The 21,768-nt window shown below is 41.8% G+C and overlaps 1 protein-coding gene across 1 annotated transcript; it reads left to right on the forward strand.

Moving 5' to 3' along the window:
* The first annotated feature begins 324 nt into the window (after positions 1-324).
* susd5 (sushi domain containing 5) lies at positions 325-20,664 on the forward strand. The gene is made up of 5 exons (XM_050035121.1): positions 325-572; positions 2,049-2,223; positions 8,212-8,321; positions 11,275-11,463; positions 13,359-20,664. The coding sequence occupies exons 1-5, from the start codon at positions 494-496 to the stop codon at positions 15,176-15,178; spliced, it is 2,373 nt and encodes a 790-aa protein (XP_049891078.1). The 5' UTR covers positions 325-493; the 3' UTR covers positions 15,179-20,664.
* Positions 20,665-21,768: the final 1,104 nt, after the last annotated feature.

Consider the following 21,768-nt stretch of genomic DNA (forward strand, 5'->3'; position numbering starts at 1 on the left):
GTGTGGAAAAACACACACAGAGAAAGAAACTATTGAAAAAAACCAATATATATATATATACACAGAATTATTGGTAACTAGTGTTTAAAAGTGTGTGTGTGTGTGTGTGTGTGTGAGTGTGTGTGTGTTTTCTCTCTTCTCTCTCCTCCCTGTAAAGGAGCAGTCCGACAGTCTATCTGACCGCCTTTGCCCACCCTGAAGATTTTGAGCCGTGACGTATTGACTAACGGGGACCCGCGAGTTTTCACACCGGTGCTCCATCTGCTTGCGAGGGCGACTATTTGTGGGAGATAAACTGCGCCTCGCTCCTGAGCCGCTCTGACCGTCGTCTTTATATTATCACCAGCACTTGTCAACAAGCTCACCTTCCTGCTGCTCAGTGCACCTCTGTGACCGCCGGGACTGTGACCTGCAGCACTGTGAATACACAAGGCGTTTGGAAGTTTATTATTTTTTTGGGGAGAACATAAAAAAAGTGAGATTTCGCCAAAAGATGCTGGATCGGAGTGTTTTATCATTGCTCTTTGGATGCCTGGCTTGTCTTGTGCTGACCTCTGTTGTAAATGCAGATGGTAAGTTAACCCTTTATTCTAACAGAATACAGTTATAAAAGATAACTTATATATACACGAGACAAACTAAAGACTTCATTAATGTATTCCTAAACATTATTATACGCGTCTATTGAATTATTAAATTAGTTTTCATCAGGAAAGTTAGGTTTTGGTGACGCACTAACCACAAAGAGTGGAAGCACCTGCCTCGTCGCCAGAAAGCATTTCCCCCCTCAGCTCAGGGACTGTTTCCCCTCTAAAATCAGCATTTTATCACAATTAAAAGGCTCATATGTCTAAAAAAATCTGTGCTAATGGATGAAACACTGAGAATATTTAACATGTAAAACATGTGATTCTGAGCGCCCGCTAATGATGTGACAATGAGGTGATAATGAATGGGACAGCAGCGCTCCTGTAAATTGATCACACCTGCTGAGCTCCACTCCAGACTCTGTGTGTTCCCTAATACTGAAATTTGTTTTTCTATCAGCCTTTTAGCAGCTGTCGTCAGATTGTGAAATTCAGTGGCAACTGCCATTTTATGTGGTAATGAGCAGTTACCTTAATTAGCATAGACATGGTGTGATTAAGAAGGCTTTACACCAGTATTATGACACATTAGGATGTAGATTTTGGTATCAGTATCAAAAACGATGGACTAAGTTTCAACTTTAGGGGTGAGACATATGAATCAAAGGGTTTGGGGGTCCTCCATCACAAAGTTTCAAGCGTCAAACACTTAATTTCCTGCATTCAGGTGGATTTTTGTGCACCAATTTGTGACTTTTCTGTATCAATTTATGGTATAAATGTCTTTAATTTTGTTTTCAATATTGAGTGGGACATATCCCCTGTTTCCCCCTTGAAAAATCCTTTTTTGCGCATTGCCACTCCAAAGTTTCCATATTCTTAAAAAAGTCTTACATCACTACAGGTATTTCAGCAACCTTTCCAATGAAGTCCAAAAACCCACATTAAAAATGGTTAGTGTTGTAAAACTGAGGACATTTAAGCACAAATATAATGTATAATAATAAATATAATCTATTGTTAATGAATAGCTCCAGTAAGTTTTTATCATCTCTCAGTCAGGTTCAAGTAACCTGGGTTGTCCTTTGTGAATAAATGTCTTCTGTCTTCATGTTAGACAAAAAATAATAGTAATTATAATGATAATCATAATTTAAAAAAACAAACAAAAAAAAACTTCATTTCTATAGTGCTTTTCTAAATCAGAGTTTCAAAGTACTTAACAACACAACACCACTCAATAAAAGAAAAACAAAAAAATAAAAGAACATCATAAACAGAAATCAATGAGTTAAGTGAGTCGTCACAGACGCTGCCAGAGCCCAGCAGCTCACAGTTCAAATGTACACAGCAGCACTCATGGATACGTGTGACTTCATGACTTTATGATTTTGTGTGATATTACAGGTTTTAAAAAGTTTCAGAGGTTTTCTTCTGACTCCCTGCTCTCTTCCTTCTCAGGTCGAGTGTTCGTGCTGGATCTGAGGAGCTCTGGCCTGCAGGGCTTCAGAGATGCTGAGGGGGCTTGTGCCTCACGACATGCCCGCTTGGCATCAGCAGAGGAGCTCCGTCATGCTGTGGTAGAGTGCTTCTTCTCCCCATGCACCCGTGGGTGGCTCTACGGAGGCATAGTCGGGTAAGAAAAGAAGTGTTTGTGCATGAGGGTCGTCATTGTTTTGAAGGACATGAAGGGAGACTTGAGATTTCTAGAGATGTCAAAGGTCATTTTGGTGTGTGCGCTCCTGTGTGTGACAGCGGTCACAAGGGTGGACGAAAGAGACAGGAAGTGAAGGCAGCAGCGGCAGTTACAGAGAGAGTGGACGGATGGGAGAAGAGAGTGACACATTTCAGGGGGGAAAGAGAAAAAGAGAGAGGAAGAGAGGGAGAAAGACTCCTCTGTTCCTTCCTGGAGGAGGAGGGAATTCTGAGCCGGGGTGTCATGTCGACAACTGCCTCCATTTACACCTCTCATCTCCACGGTAACATGACACACAGCTTTCAGCACCCAGAGACAGGAACAGACGCACACAGACAGACAGACAGGGCTGATTTGGGTCTGGAGGAAGAAGATACAGTGTTACTTTAGAGTGAGGTGATTGACAGCTTGTTGGCTGTTCTTTGGTGGTAGTGACAGAGAATACATGAGAGGTACACAGTCTGTGTGGTGTCAATATAAGGTGATTTCTTGGTTGTAAGATACATGTTGTTCGACATTACATGTTTGGTGGTGTGGTGCTTGTGTTAAGTTAAAATACTGCCACAAAATCTTCAAAGATGAGCAGCTTTTTTATTTTTATTTTGTAGCAACAGTAATCCTCCATGAAAATGTTCCCCCAATTCTACCCCCTTCACACCTCAAACCCTTTCAAACAGACACATATTTACTTCCAACTCAAAATGAAATATTTACCGGATGATTATGATTCACCCTGAGGATGGACATCTCGTTGAGATAATTCAATCTGGGTCAAACTGGTGCACCAACCGATGAACCTACAGACGGACAGACAGACTTCCTATCCTATATCCTGCCAAATCCTGTCAGGTGTGCTCCAACGCCTCATACAATGGTTTGTATGATATCTAACAAATTAGTGACCAACATATTTGCACCCTTACTGGTTAGGTTAGGTTCAGGAAAAAAATCATGGTAGAATATAGTCGTGTTATAAACGTTACGTAACGTTATGTACTTAATGTAAAGTTACACAGGTTAGGTTTAGGAAATTAAACTTATGTAGGTTACATTTTTTTTTTTTAAAGATTTTTTTATGGGCATTTTTTGCCTTTAATTGATAGGATAGTGAAGTGTGAAAGGGGAGACATGCAGCAAAGGGCCACAGGCTGGAGTCGAACCCGGGCCGCTGCGGCAACAGCCTTGTACAAGGGGGCCTGCTCTACCACTAAGCCACCGACGCCCCATGTAGGTTACATTTAGGAAAGCAATAATAGTTTAGCATCATTGGGTTATGTACTTAACGTAAAGTTACGTAGGTTAGCTTTAGGAAAGTAAAGTTACATAGGTTAGGATTAGGAAAGCAATGTTTTGTGGGTAACATCACGAAAGTAAAGCTATGTAGGTTAAGGTTAGGAAAGTGGAGTTATCTAGGTTAGGTTTAGGAAAGTAAAATTACATAGGTTTAGGAAAGTGGAGTTACATAAATTAGGTTTAAGAAAGTAAAGTTTTGTAGATTAGGTTAGCAAAGTAAAGTTAGTGGGTTAGGTTTAGGAAAGTAAAGTTAAGTGAATCAGGTTTAGGAAAGTGGAGTTAAGCACATCAGGTTTAGGAAAGTGGAGTTCCGTATGGTTAGGGTGAGGAAAGTAAAGTTACGTAGGTTAGGTTAAGGAAAGTAAAGTTAAGGAAAGTAAAGTTACGTAGGTTAGGTTAAGGAAAGTGGAGTTACATAGGTTAGGTTTAGGAAAGTAAAGTTAAGGAAAGTAAAGTTATGTATGTTAGGGTTAGGAAAGTGGAGTTAGGCAGGTTGGGTTTAAGAAAGTAAAGTTAGGTAGGTTAGGTTTAGGATAGTGGAGTTACGTAGGTTAGGGTGAGGAAAGTAAAGTTACATGGGTTAGGTTAAGGAAAGTAAAGTCACATAGGTTAGAGTGAGGAAAGTGGCAGGCATTGCTCCAGATAGATGTTGACTGAATTCCAGCCCCTTTGCAAAGTTACTAAATAGACTAAATGGCCCTTACAATAGTGTTGTCAAAAATAATCATTTATCTATACATATTGATTCTGAATTTTTGAAACTGGTTCAATGCTCATTTTCCACAGTATCAATACACTGATGCACTTTCTTGCTCTGTCTTATTGTTAATGTTAACCACAGTCATTCTGCAGTTCTCTGCTACCTGCGGAGAAAAAAAAGCAATTGTTGTCATGTTAGAGCCTTATAATATTTATCTTTTAATTTAAATTTAACTTCTATGCCTTCAATGTCAATTTGGTATTGAAAATGGCATTGAATGTTAGTATTTGAAAGTTAGAAATTCCTGTATCGTGACAATACTACCTTACATTACTTTCACAAGTGCTTTAACTGTGATAAAAGGGCTAAATAAGATATTTTAAGCTGATAAATTTGTGGTATATGATGGTTTATAATAATAATGACTTGGAAAACTAGGAATTATCAGTGTTTTTTTGTGCAGTTAAGTGAATACAGAACAAGGAAAGACAGGTACAGGGTCCAGCATTATCAGTGTTACGAAACTGAACCTGCTTCAAATGGCGGCTGCCCTAAAAGTGACGAACATCTGGTCAAAGGAAAAGCTGACATGTTTTTTTGCTCTCTACATGTTGGCCATTGGACATCAGTTTTCACACCCGCTTACCATGTTTCGCAGTGTATCACCCATCTATGGCTCTGTGTGTCTAAGATGAGTTCATCCCTATAACCCGTGCCCTCTTCGTCCTCTCCCTGTGTCTTAATCCTGTGCCTCACCCCGACACTCACAAGTGAGCAGAACACATCAGAGAATTTCAGGGCTTTTTTTGTTTCCCAGAAGGTAATGCTCTCGTGTTAGTGCCAGTTAACCTGTAGTCCTTGACATAATTTTTAGGTCTGTTGCGTAATAACGAGTGCTTCTCAGATTGACTCTCCTACCTTAACGCCTTCCTCTCACCTGTCAATCACAGATCTGCTGCCCCAGTAACCAAACACAATAACACACACACTTCTTCAGGGTTTTCCCTGTAATAGTTATGTCATGCAAGGTGAGGGTTTTGAGAAATGGGTCTTCAGTCAGGTGAAGTTCTTCCTGTCCCTAGTAGAGGTCAATATATATCTCTCTCACACACACACACACACACACACACACACACACACAGATGCCTGCAGTTAATGTGAAAACAGTCTTTGTGTGTTTTGTCTCGCTCTGAGTGTTTTCTTGGCGATTTCTCTCTCGCTGCCCGTCTCTCCCGCTCAGATTTTTGTCCTTATAAGCTGAAGTTAGCATGGCACAAGCATGCAGTATGACTCACACCACTTCTCACAGTCTCACCGCGCTGCCAGTCAAATTCTTTCCAATTACTGCTGCTTTGATTAACTCACTTACACAAGTACACACACACAAACCCACACGTCTTTTCCATTTAATGATGCTCGATATTACCGTGCAATATTCAATAAAAAGTGTAATGTGTCTGTTAATGACGTTTCTGAAGTCTGCTTTTGAAAGTTCTTTCCACATGAGGTTGACTGGTGTCGGGAGCCGCTATGGGAACGTGATTTGATTGGCCTGGGAAGTCTGAGTCAGTCTTATCTGGTGCTCTTGGATGACAAATGGGCTAATGATGCCGTAAACCTTAACATGGAAACACAAATAACAAAAATAGACTATTTACTCAGCACTTTTTTTGCCTCTGCAGCTTGGAGGCATTGTGCACTGACCGCATTATTCATCTGGTCCCTGGGGAATTTGTATTATGTTAAGTCCCTACTGTTATGTTTGCTCTATATGAAGCTGGGTGTAACTTAGAGCTTCGGCATGGGAACATCTATTCGTAATGTGCCACAGCGTGATAATATTGTGCCACAGGCCACAACTGCTGATACTGCAGCATGTCTGAGCCATGATGTGTGTTCCTGGACTCTGATGTCAGGCTGTGATAATATTTGAATAAGCAGCAAATGAGGCAGTGACCAAGAGAGCAGCACGTAGCCTACTGTATATATCTGTCCGTGTTTGTCGCCATAATAACTGCATACAGATATAAAGCAGAGCTGCAGCTTTGTGTGTAATATATTCAGCAGAAATCTCACTTTACTTACTTACTTACTTTTATCAGTAGTGTAATCAGTGGTTGAACAAGTACTCAGATTCTCAACTTACTTATTTACTATTTACTTACTTTTCTTAAACCCTACATAAGTAAAAGTACGTAAGTATCAGCAAAATGTACTTAAATTAACACAACTAAAAGTACTTATTCTGAAGAAAAATGTCCCTGTGACTGATTTATTATTATATATGTCGGTATAGGATCATTAATATTGATGCATGAATGTGTAAGTAGCAGTTTACTGTTATAGCTGCTTGAGCAGGAGCTACTTTTAACTACTCTATACACTGCTACGTATTTTAGTCCAGTGGTTCCCAACCTATGGATTGGGCCCCTCCAAAGGGTCACAAGATAAATCTTGAGGGGTCGTGAGAGGATTAATGAGAGAGGAGAGAAGAAAAAACAAAGCTATGCTGCGCAGTTTGTCTTCATTTTTTGAACTTTTCTCTCTTATGTTTGCTCGTTTGTCAAACTTCTTTTGTCATTGATTTGTCAAATATTTAAATGAACCCTTATGAAGACCTAGAGTGGTTGAAACACGTTTAGCCAGTGCAATAAAGGCTACAGTAAAAGCTTTTCAATATTTCCTTCCTTGTTGATATATTTCTTGATTTATGATATCATATGGCAACACAATCGCACTTCCCCGTCAAATACCAGTGCTTGGTCAGTGTCCCTCGGTGTCAGATACCGACGCACAAAGGAATCCTGTAGCGGGGGCATGAGGTGCAGTGGGTGGCAGCAATTTTTGACCCTCCTGCAACTGCCGAAGTATATAAAGTGGGAAAGTCCACGTAGAGCAGTAGGGAGGAGGGTGGATGAGTCAAACAAACTCCCCAGAGACTGCTGTTCAATTTCCTGTCAAGTTGTTTTAATGTCGTATGCTAGTATGTGAAGTATGCTACGCCAGTGATGTATGTCACATGTTACAATGCGTATGTGTCATATGTCAAGTGAAGTTACATTACGTAAGTAACAAGCGTACTTATTTTAAGTCAAACCATGATGTTTTTACTAATCCACATACTTTCGTTGCCTAAACCTAAGGAAGTAAACCTAAAATCGGAGTTTACATTCTAATTTTATTTTATTTAAGAGACTGTGTACATTTAATGAGTGGAAACTGTATTTCCTGTTAAAATGGAAGTTTATTTTGAAAAGACAAAATGCATGTGACAAGCATACATTGACATAGCATCCTTAAGCGTCCAAAACTGAAGGGGTACGAGAGCATCATAGTTTGACGTGTGGGGTCACTTACCAGGTGTTGGTATTTGTCAAGTTGGGAGTGAGAATGTGTTGGTTGGCCTTTTGATTATACAAAACAACCAGTCATTTCTTTTTCCTACCTAAATGAGATATTTAGTGTTTAACAATGCATTTTAACGTACTGTGTGTGTTTTTATGTTACATCATAACCCACAAGTTAGCAGTAAGCCATAAATGAAGTTGACAGATAAATGTAGTAGGGTAAAAAGTATCACATTCTCCCCTGAAATGTGGTAGAGTAGATGTATAAAGCAGCATTATATGAAATTAGTATCTCAAACTTAAGTACAATACTACAGGAAATGTGTGTAGTTACTTCCCCCATATTGTAATGCCTCAGGTGCAAGGTGTGTACATGAGGGAATATGATTCTGTGTATGTGTAGTGTGGGAGTGAGCGTGTGTATAAAGTAAACACACAAGGTTTAATTAAGATCACCCTCAATCCTGGTGTCCCTTAGGGGTGCTTAAATGCTTCGCTGTAGGCCATTTGCTCCTCTATCAGACTGTAATTAATAAGGGCGTTCGTGAATGTCAATATTAATCTATCTATCTATCTATCTATCTATAGGACCACGGTGTGTAATGTCGTGGGCAGTGCACTGAAAGCAGTGGATGTAAGAACAGAAAATGCCACAGAAGACGCTACACACCTGGACGCCTTCTGTATCAAAGACAAAGGTCAGTAAACATGCAAAAATACACACAGATATACGGACTTGTAATTTGTAATTTGTAAATCCGTATATATATATAAAGTTGTGAGTGGTGATCAGGATATGAATGAAATTTGTGTTCACAGAGTGTGTGTATGTGTGTCTCCGGAGATATTTACTGAGGTGTGAAAGAGGCTGTGTTCCGGCGTTCCTTCCATCCTCAGTCCTTTCAACACTCTCCATCCTGCAAGAGTGTGTGTGTGTTTGCCATTGCTACTCATATCTGTCACTACATACCAATCTCTCTGCCTCCTTGTGAATATCCGAGTGTGTGATGTGTATGTGATGATATAACTTGATCCGTGAATGTACGTAAGCCCAGACGTAGCTGAAGCTGAATTTCACACACCTATTCCACTGGCATGGATTTGAGAGTTGGGGGGGGGGTGTCAGTGGTTGGTTTTGGATCAGACCATTTATTGAATGCCACCCAGAAGAGGTCTCTAGTCCTTCCTCATAGACAGTAGAGCTACTGTGGCTCACAGAAATGATGACAAAATTAGTAATAATATTAAGGATGATTAAACCAGGTAGTTGTTTCTGCTGCTGTTCCTGTTCCATTTGTTTGAATGTCCTCACAAGACTGCTCTTCTTATTTCAAATGCTTCATATTCCGACACTGAAATAAATATTCTGTATGTTGGATTGCTTCATATCTTGCTTCATTTGGCAAGGTAGAAGGCCCAGAATATGGCTCAAAACTCTCAAAATTAGATGGGGGACCAAACCTAAAATCATATTTTTGAACAGCACAATTAAAACGTGTGGTGGCTTGGATTACAAATGATATTACAACTGGACATTGAAAAATCTAAATGTGAACATGCATTTAAATTACTGCCATTTTAAAATACACCTCTGAGATCAGACAAGGCAAATATATGGACAATAACACTGCTTGTATCTGGAAAAAAATAAAGAAAAAAACATAAATTCCTTATCTTCACATCAACCTTTAATCAAATCCATTCTCGATTTTGCACCAATATAACTAGATCCAGGCTTCAAAAATTAGGCAAGATAAGGTTTTATCTATACACATCACCTAATAGCTTCAAAAACATGAAGTAATTTGTCCAGATTAAAGATGTTTGGCCTTCCAAACACTGATTTCTTTTGGTATCTACAAATTAGACAATTGTTTAAGAAATATGAGGAAACTAAGAAAATCAAATCACCATCAACAATAGAACAGTACTTTGGGCCTGTCCCAGTACCCACACTTCCCCTAGAAATACCCACTTGCACTTGGTTGTGCACGTTCACGATTAGGTTAGTTGGTGTCCCAAAACAGAATTGAGGTAGTGGAAGTGGTTTCCAATACTTAAAATCCACCCTAGATTCCAAGGGAGCCCTGACCCACACTTTCAATGAAGTGGAAGATGAAATTTCCCAGAAGACCTTGCGAGGTCAGCAACTTCAACAAGTTTTGGAAAACAATTTGTTACTGTATGATCGGAATGTAGGCCATACAAACAACAGATGGTTGGACTAGCGTAAACTCATCAGCAACTCGGTTGAACACAGCGTCAAAATATTTAAACAAATCGACTTGCCCGAACAAAATCGATCAGAACTAGAAGACATCGTAGGCGCCTCCTGTTTTCAGCATTTCTTCTCCGTTGATTCATCAGACAGAGAAGAATAAACATAGCACATGCCACATCACAAGCACTGGAGCCGGCATTTTCTAACCTGAATCACTACCGGTATCTTGCGTCGCTACTACACGTGATGAATGCCTGCACGTCGGCCACGCCGATTTGCATGAAGTGGCGTCTCATTTCTTGGGAAAGATCTCTAATATTTCTCACTTCCCTCATCAAGGGTTATCTTGCAAATGAGGGCACTCAATACCAAGTGGAGGATTTAAGGGGTAGAAATGGGACAGGCCCTTAGTTGGCACCCAGTTTGGTAACTGGTAGGAAGGTGATTTCCTTTCTTCTTCCAGTCAGCGACCCTCTGGTTCCCAAGCAAAGTCCCTATGGAATGAGCTACTGCCGCCCCCAAAAACCATGGTACCAATATTTAAGGCATGGGTAGTCTTGCCTAGCCAGAGCTATCTCCACAGTGCTGTAAGTGTCAGTGCTAGAGAAAGGTCTGGAATCAACAATAATCATTCTGGCTCATCATCTGGCTTGTTGCTCTTTCTTTAAACCAATTACAGTCATCTTGGGCAGTGCTGAGCCCAGGATTCAGCGATGGTGCTCTTGCAAACAACTCTTGGTAGAACATTTGCACGTAGGGTGTCATTTAAACAAATTCAAAACGACACGGAAACAGTGTCGCCGTGACACCTGATTTTCATTATTTAATAAACATATAACAGCAGCTGAATGTATTATTTAAAGTTTATTTTTTTATTTTGGGGAGTAAATAAAATAACTGAAAACTTAAAGATGTAGCAAGTTGCATTTTTGAGTCAATCAGCATGTTGTCTTTGTCAATTAAGCTGTGTTGCCTCTGTATAATTACCATAAAAAATTAGCCTGCAGTCAAGACAATACATAGCCTTTATCTCATCCCAGTGGCATTGTCAGGGGTCTTGTTTGTCAAAATTACATCCACATTTTCCACAAAGCCAATTGCTTCGTGTCCCTTGAGTCATTCTAATCTCTTTCTGTTTACAAATGGGATAGTGATGCTGTAAAGCTGGATAATAATAATGAGTGGTGTTTCATTAACCACACTGTGTAACACTGAAAAGGGATTGCATCATCTCTATCTAATAGTTTGTTTAAATGTGCTGTATGTAACTCTGGAGTAAGATAGTTGAGTCTTTTTCCCACGTTATAAAATACAGATGTTTTGGGCTGATAGTCGGACCGAACCACCAACCCAATGCGTGGATATTTGATGACCTGGGATGATGCTGATGTTATCTGGACTACAAGTATCTCTGTGTTTGTTGTTGACAGGTGTACCATGTGGTGACCCACCATCCTTTCCTAACACCCGTCTGCAGGAGCACAGTGGGTATGAGATGGGAGATGAGCTGCTGTACGCATGTGTGCCAGGTTACGTAATGCCCAGTCGACACAGTGCCTTCAGCCTGCTGTGCGACAGCTGTGGGGAGTGGTATGGACTGGTGGAGCTGTGTGTCAAAGGTAAGAAGGTGTTTAAACTGTTTATCTTGGAGACAAAACTGGAAGGAAGTGGAGAGAAAGTCCTCTTTTTGTTTGTGCTCTTCAAAGCTTTGAGCTTTAACCGAGACAGACACAAGACCTCTCTAAAGGTCAACCTCTTCACTTCTTACTTGTTAGCTCCCAGTGTTGTCAGGTGATCGGTGCTTGATTTTTGGCTTTTTGGAAAACAGAGTCTCAGTTGTGAGTTGAAAGTGGATGCTATGACACCTCAGTGTGACATGCCATAGTGTGGCCCAGTTCATAGCAGAGGGAGAAGGGGCAAAAGGTGTCTATGAAAGCAGAATGGCAGGCCTGTCTGCATGGGTAGCTAACAGAGTCATTGTGCAGAACATGGGTAGCTGTGTGGTTACAACACACGCCATATAATTGCAACGTCTTGGGTTTGATTCCAGCCTTGGGACCTTTGGGACCCCCTATTTCTACGGGTCCATGTCATTGGTTCGACAGCCCATTGGTTCGACATCCCATTAGTCCAACTGTCTGCGGTGCTGAACGGCTCGCGGCGGGCGTATGGTGCGCCGCGACCGGCTTGAGGCGGAGCAGGCTCACAGCTTATGTGTTTGTCACTTTCTTTTTCATTTTAACCCACACCATGATCTTTTCCTGACCCTAACCAAGTGTTTTTTGTGCCTAAACCTAACCAGACCTTAACCACAGGGCATCATGATGATTTCGGAACGGACTTCGGAACAATGAGTTTAATATGGTCGGAACAATGCGATGTTGAACCAATGGGCTGTCGAACCAATGGGCAGTTCCCATTTCTACACTGCCCTCTTTCAAAGTGACTTGGAAATATTAATTCAAATTAATTACATCCAAAGGTCAAGTGACTGGAATACTGTGATGTCCAAAATACAGTAACTCCATGTTATATTATTAGATTAATGCTACTCTTACTGTGAGGTGACCAGATTTTGTAAATTAAAACCAGGGAAGTCCAGCGGAAGTCCAGCTCCAGTCGAAGACAGGCCAACAAAAACGGGGACTGTCCCCAGAAAACATGGACGTCTAGTTACCCTAACTTGGAGCCGGCAGCTAGCTTAGCATAAAGACTGGAAATGGGGAAACAGCTTACTTGTCCCTGTCCAAAGGTAATGAAAACTGCCTACCGCACCTCTTAAGCTCACTAATTTACACATTATAACTACAATGGTTCGATTTTCTGCCAGGATAAGTGACCTTCTGATGTCTCTGCTGGCATCTTCAGGGTGACAACTTGACTTCAGAAAATCATTGCTCCTGGCCAGCCAATTATGAGCTTTAGAGATGCTAATAGGCAGATTTTTTTTACCTTAGGACCCCGTTTCCAGTCTTTATGCTAAGCTAAGCTAAGCTAACTGCCTGCTAGCTTCATATTCATGCCAGTCTATTTCTTTAAGGGGTCATAATCCAAAGAGTTTGTGAATCACTGCTCTAAATTACTTCCACATTGTCAGAATCTTAAGTTGTCTTTAGCCCTGTTCACCCAGGACCAGTATCACCAAGGGATGTCATGTGATTTAGAAATTAACCCCCCCTCCCATCTGTGTCTCCTGTGGAACATTCACACAGGATAAGCCAAGACTGTATTTTACTCTGATTTACTGACAGTATCCCCTGGATATGATGTCAGGGCTCAGCATAACAGAGTCAGGGACCAAGGGGAGCCCACAAAGCCTGCTTGAGCCGTGTATGCATCCATGTTGAGGACGCATTTGGTCGCCTCAAGGGTTGCAGGCGATGTATTATGAAAAGAAATGATTATGCAAATGCCGCTTTTATTTTTTGAGTTGAGTTGCGTCAACATGAATGTTAAGGTTTGATGAAGCTTCGTCACCTGATTGAGTAAATGTGTCCTCTTTGTGTTTCTGCAGATGAGACTGACACTCACGTAGACTACGAGGACAAGTTCCCAGACTCTTACGGACAGGCAGAACACCACAACGAGAGACCGCAGGAGGCTCATGGTGAGGTGCACGAGGAGGTGCATGGAGCTGTATACCCGGAGGGGGAAAGGGGTCAGGAGCAGAAAGAGACTAGCTTCAGTGTTCCAGCAGAGGAGGAGCATCAAGACCAACATGGAGTGGAAGGAGAGGTGATCAGTATAAAATCTGAAGGAGCTGCAGAAGGAGGAGAAAAAGACCGTGCTATTGAGGACTTAATAGGACATCCGAGATGGGAGCAGGAGAGGTGGGAGGAGGTCAGGACTGATGCAGCCGCAGCCACAGAAGCACCCGTCTCTATTCTCTCCCAGAAACACCTCTTCTGGTTCCCCTCTGAGGCCTTCCAAGACGAGGGACGTCCTGTCTCCACCAATCCACTTACACAGACTACACAGAGAGCCTCAGGTGCCCAATCAGAGGAGAGTAAAGAGCACGACAGCCAAGAAACGCACCACCACCAGCGTCCAGTTGATGTTGACCACCATGTGCAAGACAGCTATGATGATCGTGACACAGATGACCGAGATGATCATGATGACAGCAAGCATGATGACCTGGATGCCCATGACGACAGCCACCATGATGATCAAGATGAGAGCCGCCAGGATGAAGATGATCGTGATGATCATGTGAAGCATTACATTCCAGCTCAGCATGATGACCTGGACAGACGGGACCGCCATGAGAGTCATGATGATCACGATGACCATTATGACATGGGGGAACATGAGGAGGATCGCAATCGTGTTCGTTATACCAGCCAGGAGTATGACGACACTTATGATGAACATGAAAGCTATGAAGAACATGACGATGTGACCAACGATCGTGATGACAATGGTCAAGAACGTCCTGATGGCTCTGAGGAACATCCTGACAATGATGACCATGATGATCCTGAGGAACATTACAGCCAAGAGGAGGATGATAACGACCGTTACACTGATCAAGATGATCATGAACACGATGACCATGACAGCTACGATGATCATGATAGCCATGAAGATGACGGTCAACAGCGTGTAATCTTTTCTATAGCAACAGATAGAGGTCATAACGTCACTCAGAAGGAAGCAGAGGGAGAGGCCACCACAGATGACACCTGGCTGGATGGCTACCCTGTTGTTCCTGAGGAGACAGAAAATGGTGACTCCACAACAGAAGGGACGACAGACAAACCCAATGAGGTGGAAATTCGTAGACCCATCCCTCACACCAACTCACCAGATGCACCCAAATCTTCCACCACGGACCCTGCCTTAGATCAAGGGGTGGTGCACCCTGGGTTCATCCCCACCGCTGCTCCCTCACAGCCATCAGACTCCCCCTCATACTCCGACATCCTGGATTACGACACACAACAGGTGGCTCCCACCCACTCCTGGCACCTCACTCAGCACCCCTTCCTCGACCATGGCCCAGTTCCACCGAACCACATCGACGAAGATGGAATGATGGAAGAGCACACTATACGCAACCTGCCTGGTGAGGCCGGCGAGAGGGACGAGATAGAGGGAGAGATGGGAGAGGCAATCTGCACAGGTGAGAACTGCCCTCCTCCGAGCTCCTCGAGCAGAGGTCCCACGGTGGCAGCCATAATAGCGGCGGTGTGTGTGGTCGCTGCGGCAGTCATCGTCGGGGTATGGTGCTACCGAAGACAACAGCAAAAGAGCTCAGTGTATGAGATGAATGGGAAGGGTCAAAGCCAGACCAGACAGGGCCAACAGATAGAGATGCAGCAGAAAGTGTAAGAGCGACAGGTGAGGACAGAGGGACACTGACAGAGGGCAGAGACATTTTGGAGGGACGGGAAGATTCTTATGAATTTGGGAGGAAAGCACAGCCCCTTATCTCGCTAGAAACTACTGCATGATTGAAGATTTTGGATAGGTATGAACAGATGTGCCACAGCCCTTATTTGAAGAGCAAAACCTCACCCATGTGATTATGTTTAACAATAAGACCTGACACATCAAGCTGACAGTTGGCCATTGGTCAATGTTGAGCCATAGGGGAGGGTCTGTCGCCCTAGTTTTGGCGTTGTAGTAGTCGGACCTGGTCGGCTTCTTTTCAGTAGATTCAGCATGTTGAATTGGCATTGGATACGGCAAAGCCCGTCAGTGAATGAAATCACTCTGATACGCAGTTCAGTTCAGTGCACAAGAGGAGAAACAGAAGTGAGGAAAGTAAACAAACGGCTAAAGTCAAAAGGGCGTGAGATCGTAACAAACTTGTTATTAGGTAAGATATTTGTTAAGCCATTGAGCTCTTTAGCAGAAATGGTTTCACACAGAGAACGTACGTGCTAGTTTGCTGATGGCTATAGTTTTTGCAACGTGTTCGAGTGCAACTTTTTAGACGAGACACAGGCGACTTATGGTGAAACAAGTGTCGATCTTCATTGCCGCTAGTTCTTTGGTGTCAGTTTGGTATGTCTGGGCTTTAACACAGTGACACCTGTGTGAAACAGAATGGTAGATTGATTTTTAGGAATTTTACCCATCTGTGTTATACCTACCCAATATTTTTAAAGCTCTGACATCTAGCTGGACATGTGGAGGGGCTGTGTCTGGACTCATATCAAGGATTATAACCATGTAGGAAAACCGCAAGAAGACATGCCTGCCCGCCTGAATATATGAACTTCAACGTACAAAGTTCTTGGACATTGTGGTAAAGATTCTCTGTGTTACCTTTTTTGTTCACTTCACTGAATGCTCATTTATTGCTGATTTAGCTGCATTGTTCTCCAACCTTTTCTGTTTGTCTGGGTATTGTGATGATAAAAATTGTATTCCACTTGTTACCCTATGGCAAGAGTGCTGAAGTATAAAACACTTCAGATCATCGCAGCAGATTTGGGCAGGTAGTCCCAAATGTGTGCCCGTGCTTCTGCCAAACCAGCAAGAATGAAAAGTAGTATGATGATGATAGTTAGACCAGATGAGAGGGTTGAATGAGCAGTATGGCGGGAAAGGTGTGAGAGGGAAGGATGGCGGCTAATACATTTTAAGATCTTCCCGCCTCTATTGGTTTTGACAGTCGGCTGGTGAGAGATAAAGAGCGGGTGTCCATCCAGACTGCAGACTCAGCCCGTGTGTGTGTGTGTGTGTGTGTTTGTGTCTATGTGTGTGTGTGTGTGTGTGTTTGTGTGTCTCAGGTCCGTGCAATCTGCCCGTCAGCGGGACATCGTGTTTGCTGATGGCATTCAGACCAACCAGAGATCAAACATTGTGGTGCTACTATGGCAACAGAGAGAAACTAAAATCACAACCCCCAATATCTTAGTTTAGCTAAAGCTTTTAGTTTAACCAATTCTAACGGTTCACCAAAAAATTAAGTTTAATTTCTATAAATGTAGTTGGGAAGGCCTATGACTTTGGGTAAAAGTTTGGATTAGACAAGAAATGTATCTCATGATAAACTGTTACATTTAGCTCTGTAAGGATGAATGTAATGCTAAATGTTTTTCAATGGATTATACTTCCTTACTTGTGTTCTGCTGTGATTTTGTCCTGATAGAATACTGTATGAGAGGTTTAAGAGGGTCATCTGGACTGGACTGGACTGGGGGACTATTTGTTAAAGGTTCAGTGTGTAGGATTTAGAGGGATATGTAGGCAGAAATGGAATAAAATATAATAAATATGCTTTCTTTAGTGTATAATCACCTAAAAATAAGAATACTTTTGTTACCTTAAAATGAGCCATTTATATCTATAAAGGGAGCGGGTCCTCGTCCACAAAATCTGCAATGTTACAACGCCATGTTTCTACAGTAGCCCAGAACGGACAACCAAACACTGGCTCTAGATAGGGCCAGTAACATAGTTAGCAGGTGCTCCGTAATGAGCTTAAGAGTGTCCAATAACCACATATTTTCATTGTGAAACTGCTTTATTCAGGTTTTTTACCAGTTGAAATTACTGTTTGCGTTGGAGAGGAAGAGACCTCTGCGGATAATTTTGGTCCTGGTAAAAACCTGGACGTCTGGATCTTAAGATATCAGAGAAAATTAGCATAAGCAGGTGCTGACCTAGCAGCCCATCTGTGACGAGCCAAATAGCGTCAGAGACACACTAATTTGTAACATGAAACTGCTTTACTCAGTTTATTAAATCACTTTTTAACACAGTGTTTGTTTTGGAGAGAAAGAGACCTCTGCAGATAATTTGGCTCCTGTTAAAAACCTTGTGAACAATGAAACCTAAAGGAATCCTAACCAAGAGTTTATGCTTGGCACATGGGAGAAGTTTCACCTGGTTGCAACCTGCAAACCTCACCACTAGATGCCACTAAATCCTACACACCGCTCCTTTAATTTAAAATCAATTTAATACTATTTACCCTCACCTATGGTGATGAGCTCTGGGTAATGACCGATAGGATGAGATTGTGGCTACAAGCAGCTGGGCTCAGCCTTAGAGATAGGGTAAGGAGCTTGGACATCCGGAGGGAGCTCAGAGTACAGCTGCTGCTCCGTCGCATTGAAAGGGGTCAGTTGAGGTGGTTTGGGCATCTGATCTGGATGCCTCCTGGGCGCCTCCCACTGGTAGGAGGCCCTGGGGCAGACAATGAACACGCTGGAGGGGTTACATATCTCATCTGGCCTGGGAACGCCTTGGGGTCTGCCAGGAGGAGCTGGAAAGTGTTGCTGGGGAGAGGGATGTCTGGGGTGCTTTGCTCGACCTGCTGCCCCCACGACCTGGCCCCGGATAAGCAGATGAAAATGAATCGATGGATTAATGCTCTGTGGGAATTCAGACAATTTGTAATATGAATTACAGTAGCTTGGTTAGAAATTCATGTCTGTAACTTTATAAATTGTGTTAAATGTCCTGTCCTAGTTAAAGACGGAAGATTTTACAGTGTACTGTCACTCTGCATGATTCATTGATAATCGTTCTCACTGTTCCCGTACTGTGCCAAATACTTGAGAATAAAGATCACTTATTAAAATAGACAAGCGAATAAAAATGTGCAAATGTAAATAAATTCAAATAGCCATGAGAGGGTTTAATATTAGACGTAAGAGTTTGTAATTCTGGTGATGTATACAGACTACACAAATTAATAATATGGCAATAACTTAAATAGAAAGTGCTTCACTTGTAATAAATGTCAAAGTGAGTAATGGCTTGTAGTCGAGGCATTTTATGGTGTCATCAATCTTAAATAAGCATTTAGTATTTCCTCATTATGTCTCCGACTTCACATCTAGTGTTCTCAGCTGATTTCTAAAAAGTATTTAATTTTTTAATGGTGTTGTTTAGTAACATGTTTAGTTATGAAACAAGGATTTGTTGGATTTGAACAGGTTACGTGACTAACAGCTATTACTGATTTGCTGAAAATATTTCACCAATCTTTTTCATTTCCGTATTGTGGTGTCTGAAACTGAACTGACACTAATGTGGTGAGGGCACTGGGGTAAAGTACCCATCTGTATGATTCTGTAAATATGAATCTGTAACTGTAATAACTCACGATACATAGTGCAGCATTACTGGTGTGTGGGATATTTGGCCTATGTTTCTTCACCAAGACAATCAAGCACGGTTGACATTAGACATTACCTCATGTCTTGCACAGGGTCAGCTCATCTCCACTTCACTTAAAGGGACAATCTGCCCAAAAATCAAAAATACATATTTTTCCTCTTACCTGAAGTGCTATTTATTGATCTACATTATTTGTAAGTTGCGAAGTGTTGGAGATATCAGCTGTAGAGATCTCTGCCATCTCTGGAATATAATGGAACCAGGTGGCACTCGGCTTGTGGATCTCAAAGTGCCAAAATAATACATGTGAAAGACTCAACAGAAACACAAGATGTCTCTTTCCAGAAATCATGACCTGATTACTCAAGGTAATGCACAAACATATCCTCATACAACGGTTCATATGATATCTAAGAGATTAACGCCCTGCGGATGGCATAGTGACGTTACGTACTTTATGTAACATAACATATGTAAAATATGGTTATGTAGGTTAGGTTTAGGAAAAGAAACGTGATGATGAAGTACCTGTGTTGGCTGTCCCATCCACCACCCAAACCTGCCTCCTTACACTGAGTTTTACTCTTTATTTTACCCCTTTTCTCCCATGAGCGCACTGGTCACGTGATTGCAGCCTTCCCACATTACATGAGTTACACACAAATTACTGGCTCATGATTATGTGGGTTACATACAAAATGTGATGCATTATGTTTTGTAGGTATATGTACAAACATTGCATGAGAACAGCCTGAATCCACAGACCTTGCTGTGAGCAGTTTCGTGTAGGAACTATTTTCTTTCTGCCGAACTACACCCGCCAACCATATCATCATGCAGAAGCAAGGGTGGATCTAAGGCTAGCTCACCTAGCACCACTGAGCTAGCTAACGTTACAACTTAGCCGAGGAGGACGCCATTAATGTTTGCATCATGCTGTGTCACAAACCTCTTGTCCATGAGTAGATGAACGCTTCCTAATGTGCGGTGATACGGTTGGTAGATGCAGCTCTGTAGAAAGAAAATCGTTCCCTCATGAAACTGCTCACAATAAGGTCTGTGGATTATCTTGAGTAACTGGGTCATGATTTCTGGAAAGAGACATTGCTGTTGAGTTTTTCAAATGAATTATTTGAGTGCTTTGAGCACAACAAGCTGAGTGCCATCTAGTTCCATTATATTAGACAGAAGGCAGACATCTCTACTTCCTTTATCTCCAGCACTCGGCAGATAACACCAAAACAATCTAGACTGATAAATAGCACTACAGGTAAGAGGACAAATGTGTATTTTTGATTTGGGGGTGAACTGTCCCTTTAAAATCTATTTTACTGCCCTTTACATCACCTACTATTAAATAAAGCTGTTAAAACAACAGTACTGTACTAAAAATAGCATAAATAGTAGATTATTGATCAATGACCTGTTTGGTCACACACCAGGTTTGCTGCACGATCCATGAATTGATGATCCATAATTATCATGATACCAATATTAAATGTGGGTTGAGGATCCCCCGATTTATGTGCAAAATCATGGCATGAAAGCAAGAAAGCAAGGGTTGTTTTTTTTTACATTGCTGGCTCTCATTCACATTCTCATTATTTCTCCCTATGTGTTTCTCCCTCATCTCAAACAGCCTGATGTGTGTGATGTCAGGATGAATTTTGTACTGTACATGTGTTCTCAAAGTCACAATAAACTTCTAAACATGTGGTTTTAAGTCTTGATATCTGTTTTTATTTTTTGCGAGGGCACAGTAAAGATCTCAGACTGCACGGTCCATTGTCCGTTGTTTAGCATTCATTGTGTACGTGTGTGAAAGTGACTGACTTATAATATTGAGGTGTGACTTTGCCCTGTGACCTTGACTCCTCACAATCAGCCTTTTCTCTCAACTTTTAACCACTACTGGCCATTATCCCCAATTTCTTTGTGACGTGCTCCAAAACTGTTTAAAAAGAACAAAGAAGAATGTTTAAAGAGAGAAGGGCAGATGAAAGTTAAAGCGTTGGCAGGGGGGAGGGAGAGGCAATAAAAGAGACAGGTAAATACAGGCAGGAGAGGAATGAGGACACAGAGAGAGATACAGTAATACAGCGAGAATGTTCCCCTGTGGGTTTTTAACATCGCTGTGTGACAAACTACACAGAGACTCAATGTTCAAACATGATTAAACAACTCAGTGTTTTCTCTGGATGCCTCTCGGCTCAGCACTTCAGTCTGAAGGACCCTTGCAAACATCCTGCTGTATTGAGGCTCGAGCCAAAAATCAGTGGACTGAAATATTCAAATAATCAATAAGTTAATCATTTAAAGGAATACCTCAATTTCCAAATGACCATTTGTTAATTAGTTACTCCCCCCATGTTATGCTGAATTTGTGAGAAAAACTTTTTCTTGCCTCGACGGTGAATGAAGAATCCAAAAACTGAGAAAATTCATTTTGAATTGAAGTCATAGGCGACCATGTTTAATAACAGCAAACTCTCACACGGCTCTTGCAGTATAATCCAAGTCTCATTTATCCAGTTGTATGCTCAATACTTCCCAAACAGGCAGCCATTTCTGACGGGAAACTGAACAAAAAGTGAAAGGTATCTTTGCTCTCTTCAAAGCCAGTCTCCATTGACAAAACCAGTGATTTTATCTTTGCTGAAAACAGGACCTGCTGGTGTACCGCTGCCTCAGTTAGTTAGTTTGTTTCTGTAATTGCGTGACTTTGAAGTTTCTGTGGGTTCGTTCCAATTCACCAAAGTCACACATTAAGTCAAACAAACTAACTGGTCGAGGCAGTGGTAGACCAGCACTCCCCATTTTCAGCGAGGTAAAACCAAAGT

Source organism: Epinephelus moara, chromosome 22 (assembly GCF_006386435.1).
Source record: "Epinephelus moara isolate mb chromosome 22, YSFRI_EMoa_1.0, whole genome shotgun sequence".
Classification (NCBI taxonomy): Eukaryota; Metazoa; Chordata; class Actinopteri; order Perciformes; family Serranidae; genus Epinephelus; species Epinephelus moara.

Excerpts from the sequence above, each read along its gene's own strand:
- susd5 (XM_050035121.1), top strand. The coding sequence starts at position 494 with ATGCTGGATCGGAGTGTTTTATCATTGCTCTTTGGATGCCTGGCTTGT. Across the intron at positions 8,322-11,274 it reads CTTCTGTATCAAAGACAAAG|GTGTACCATGTGGTGACCCA; the intron begins GTCAGTAAACAT and ends TGTTGTTGACAG. Across the intron at positions 11,464-13,358 it reads GGTGGAGCTGTGTGTCAAAG|ATGAGACTGACACTCACGTA; the intron begins GTAAGAAGGTGT and ends GTGTTTCTGCAG.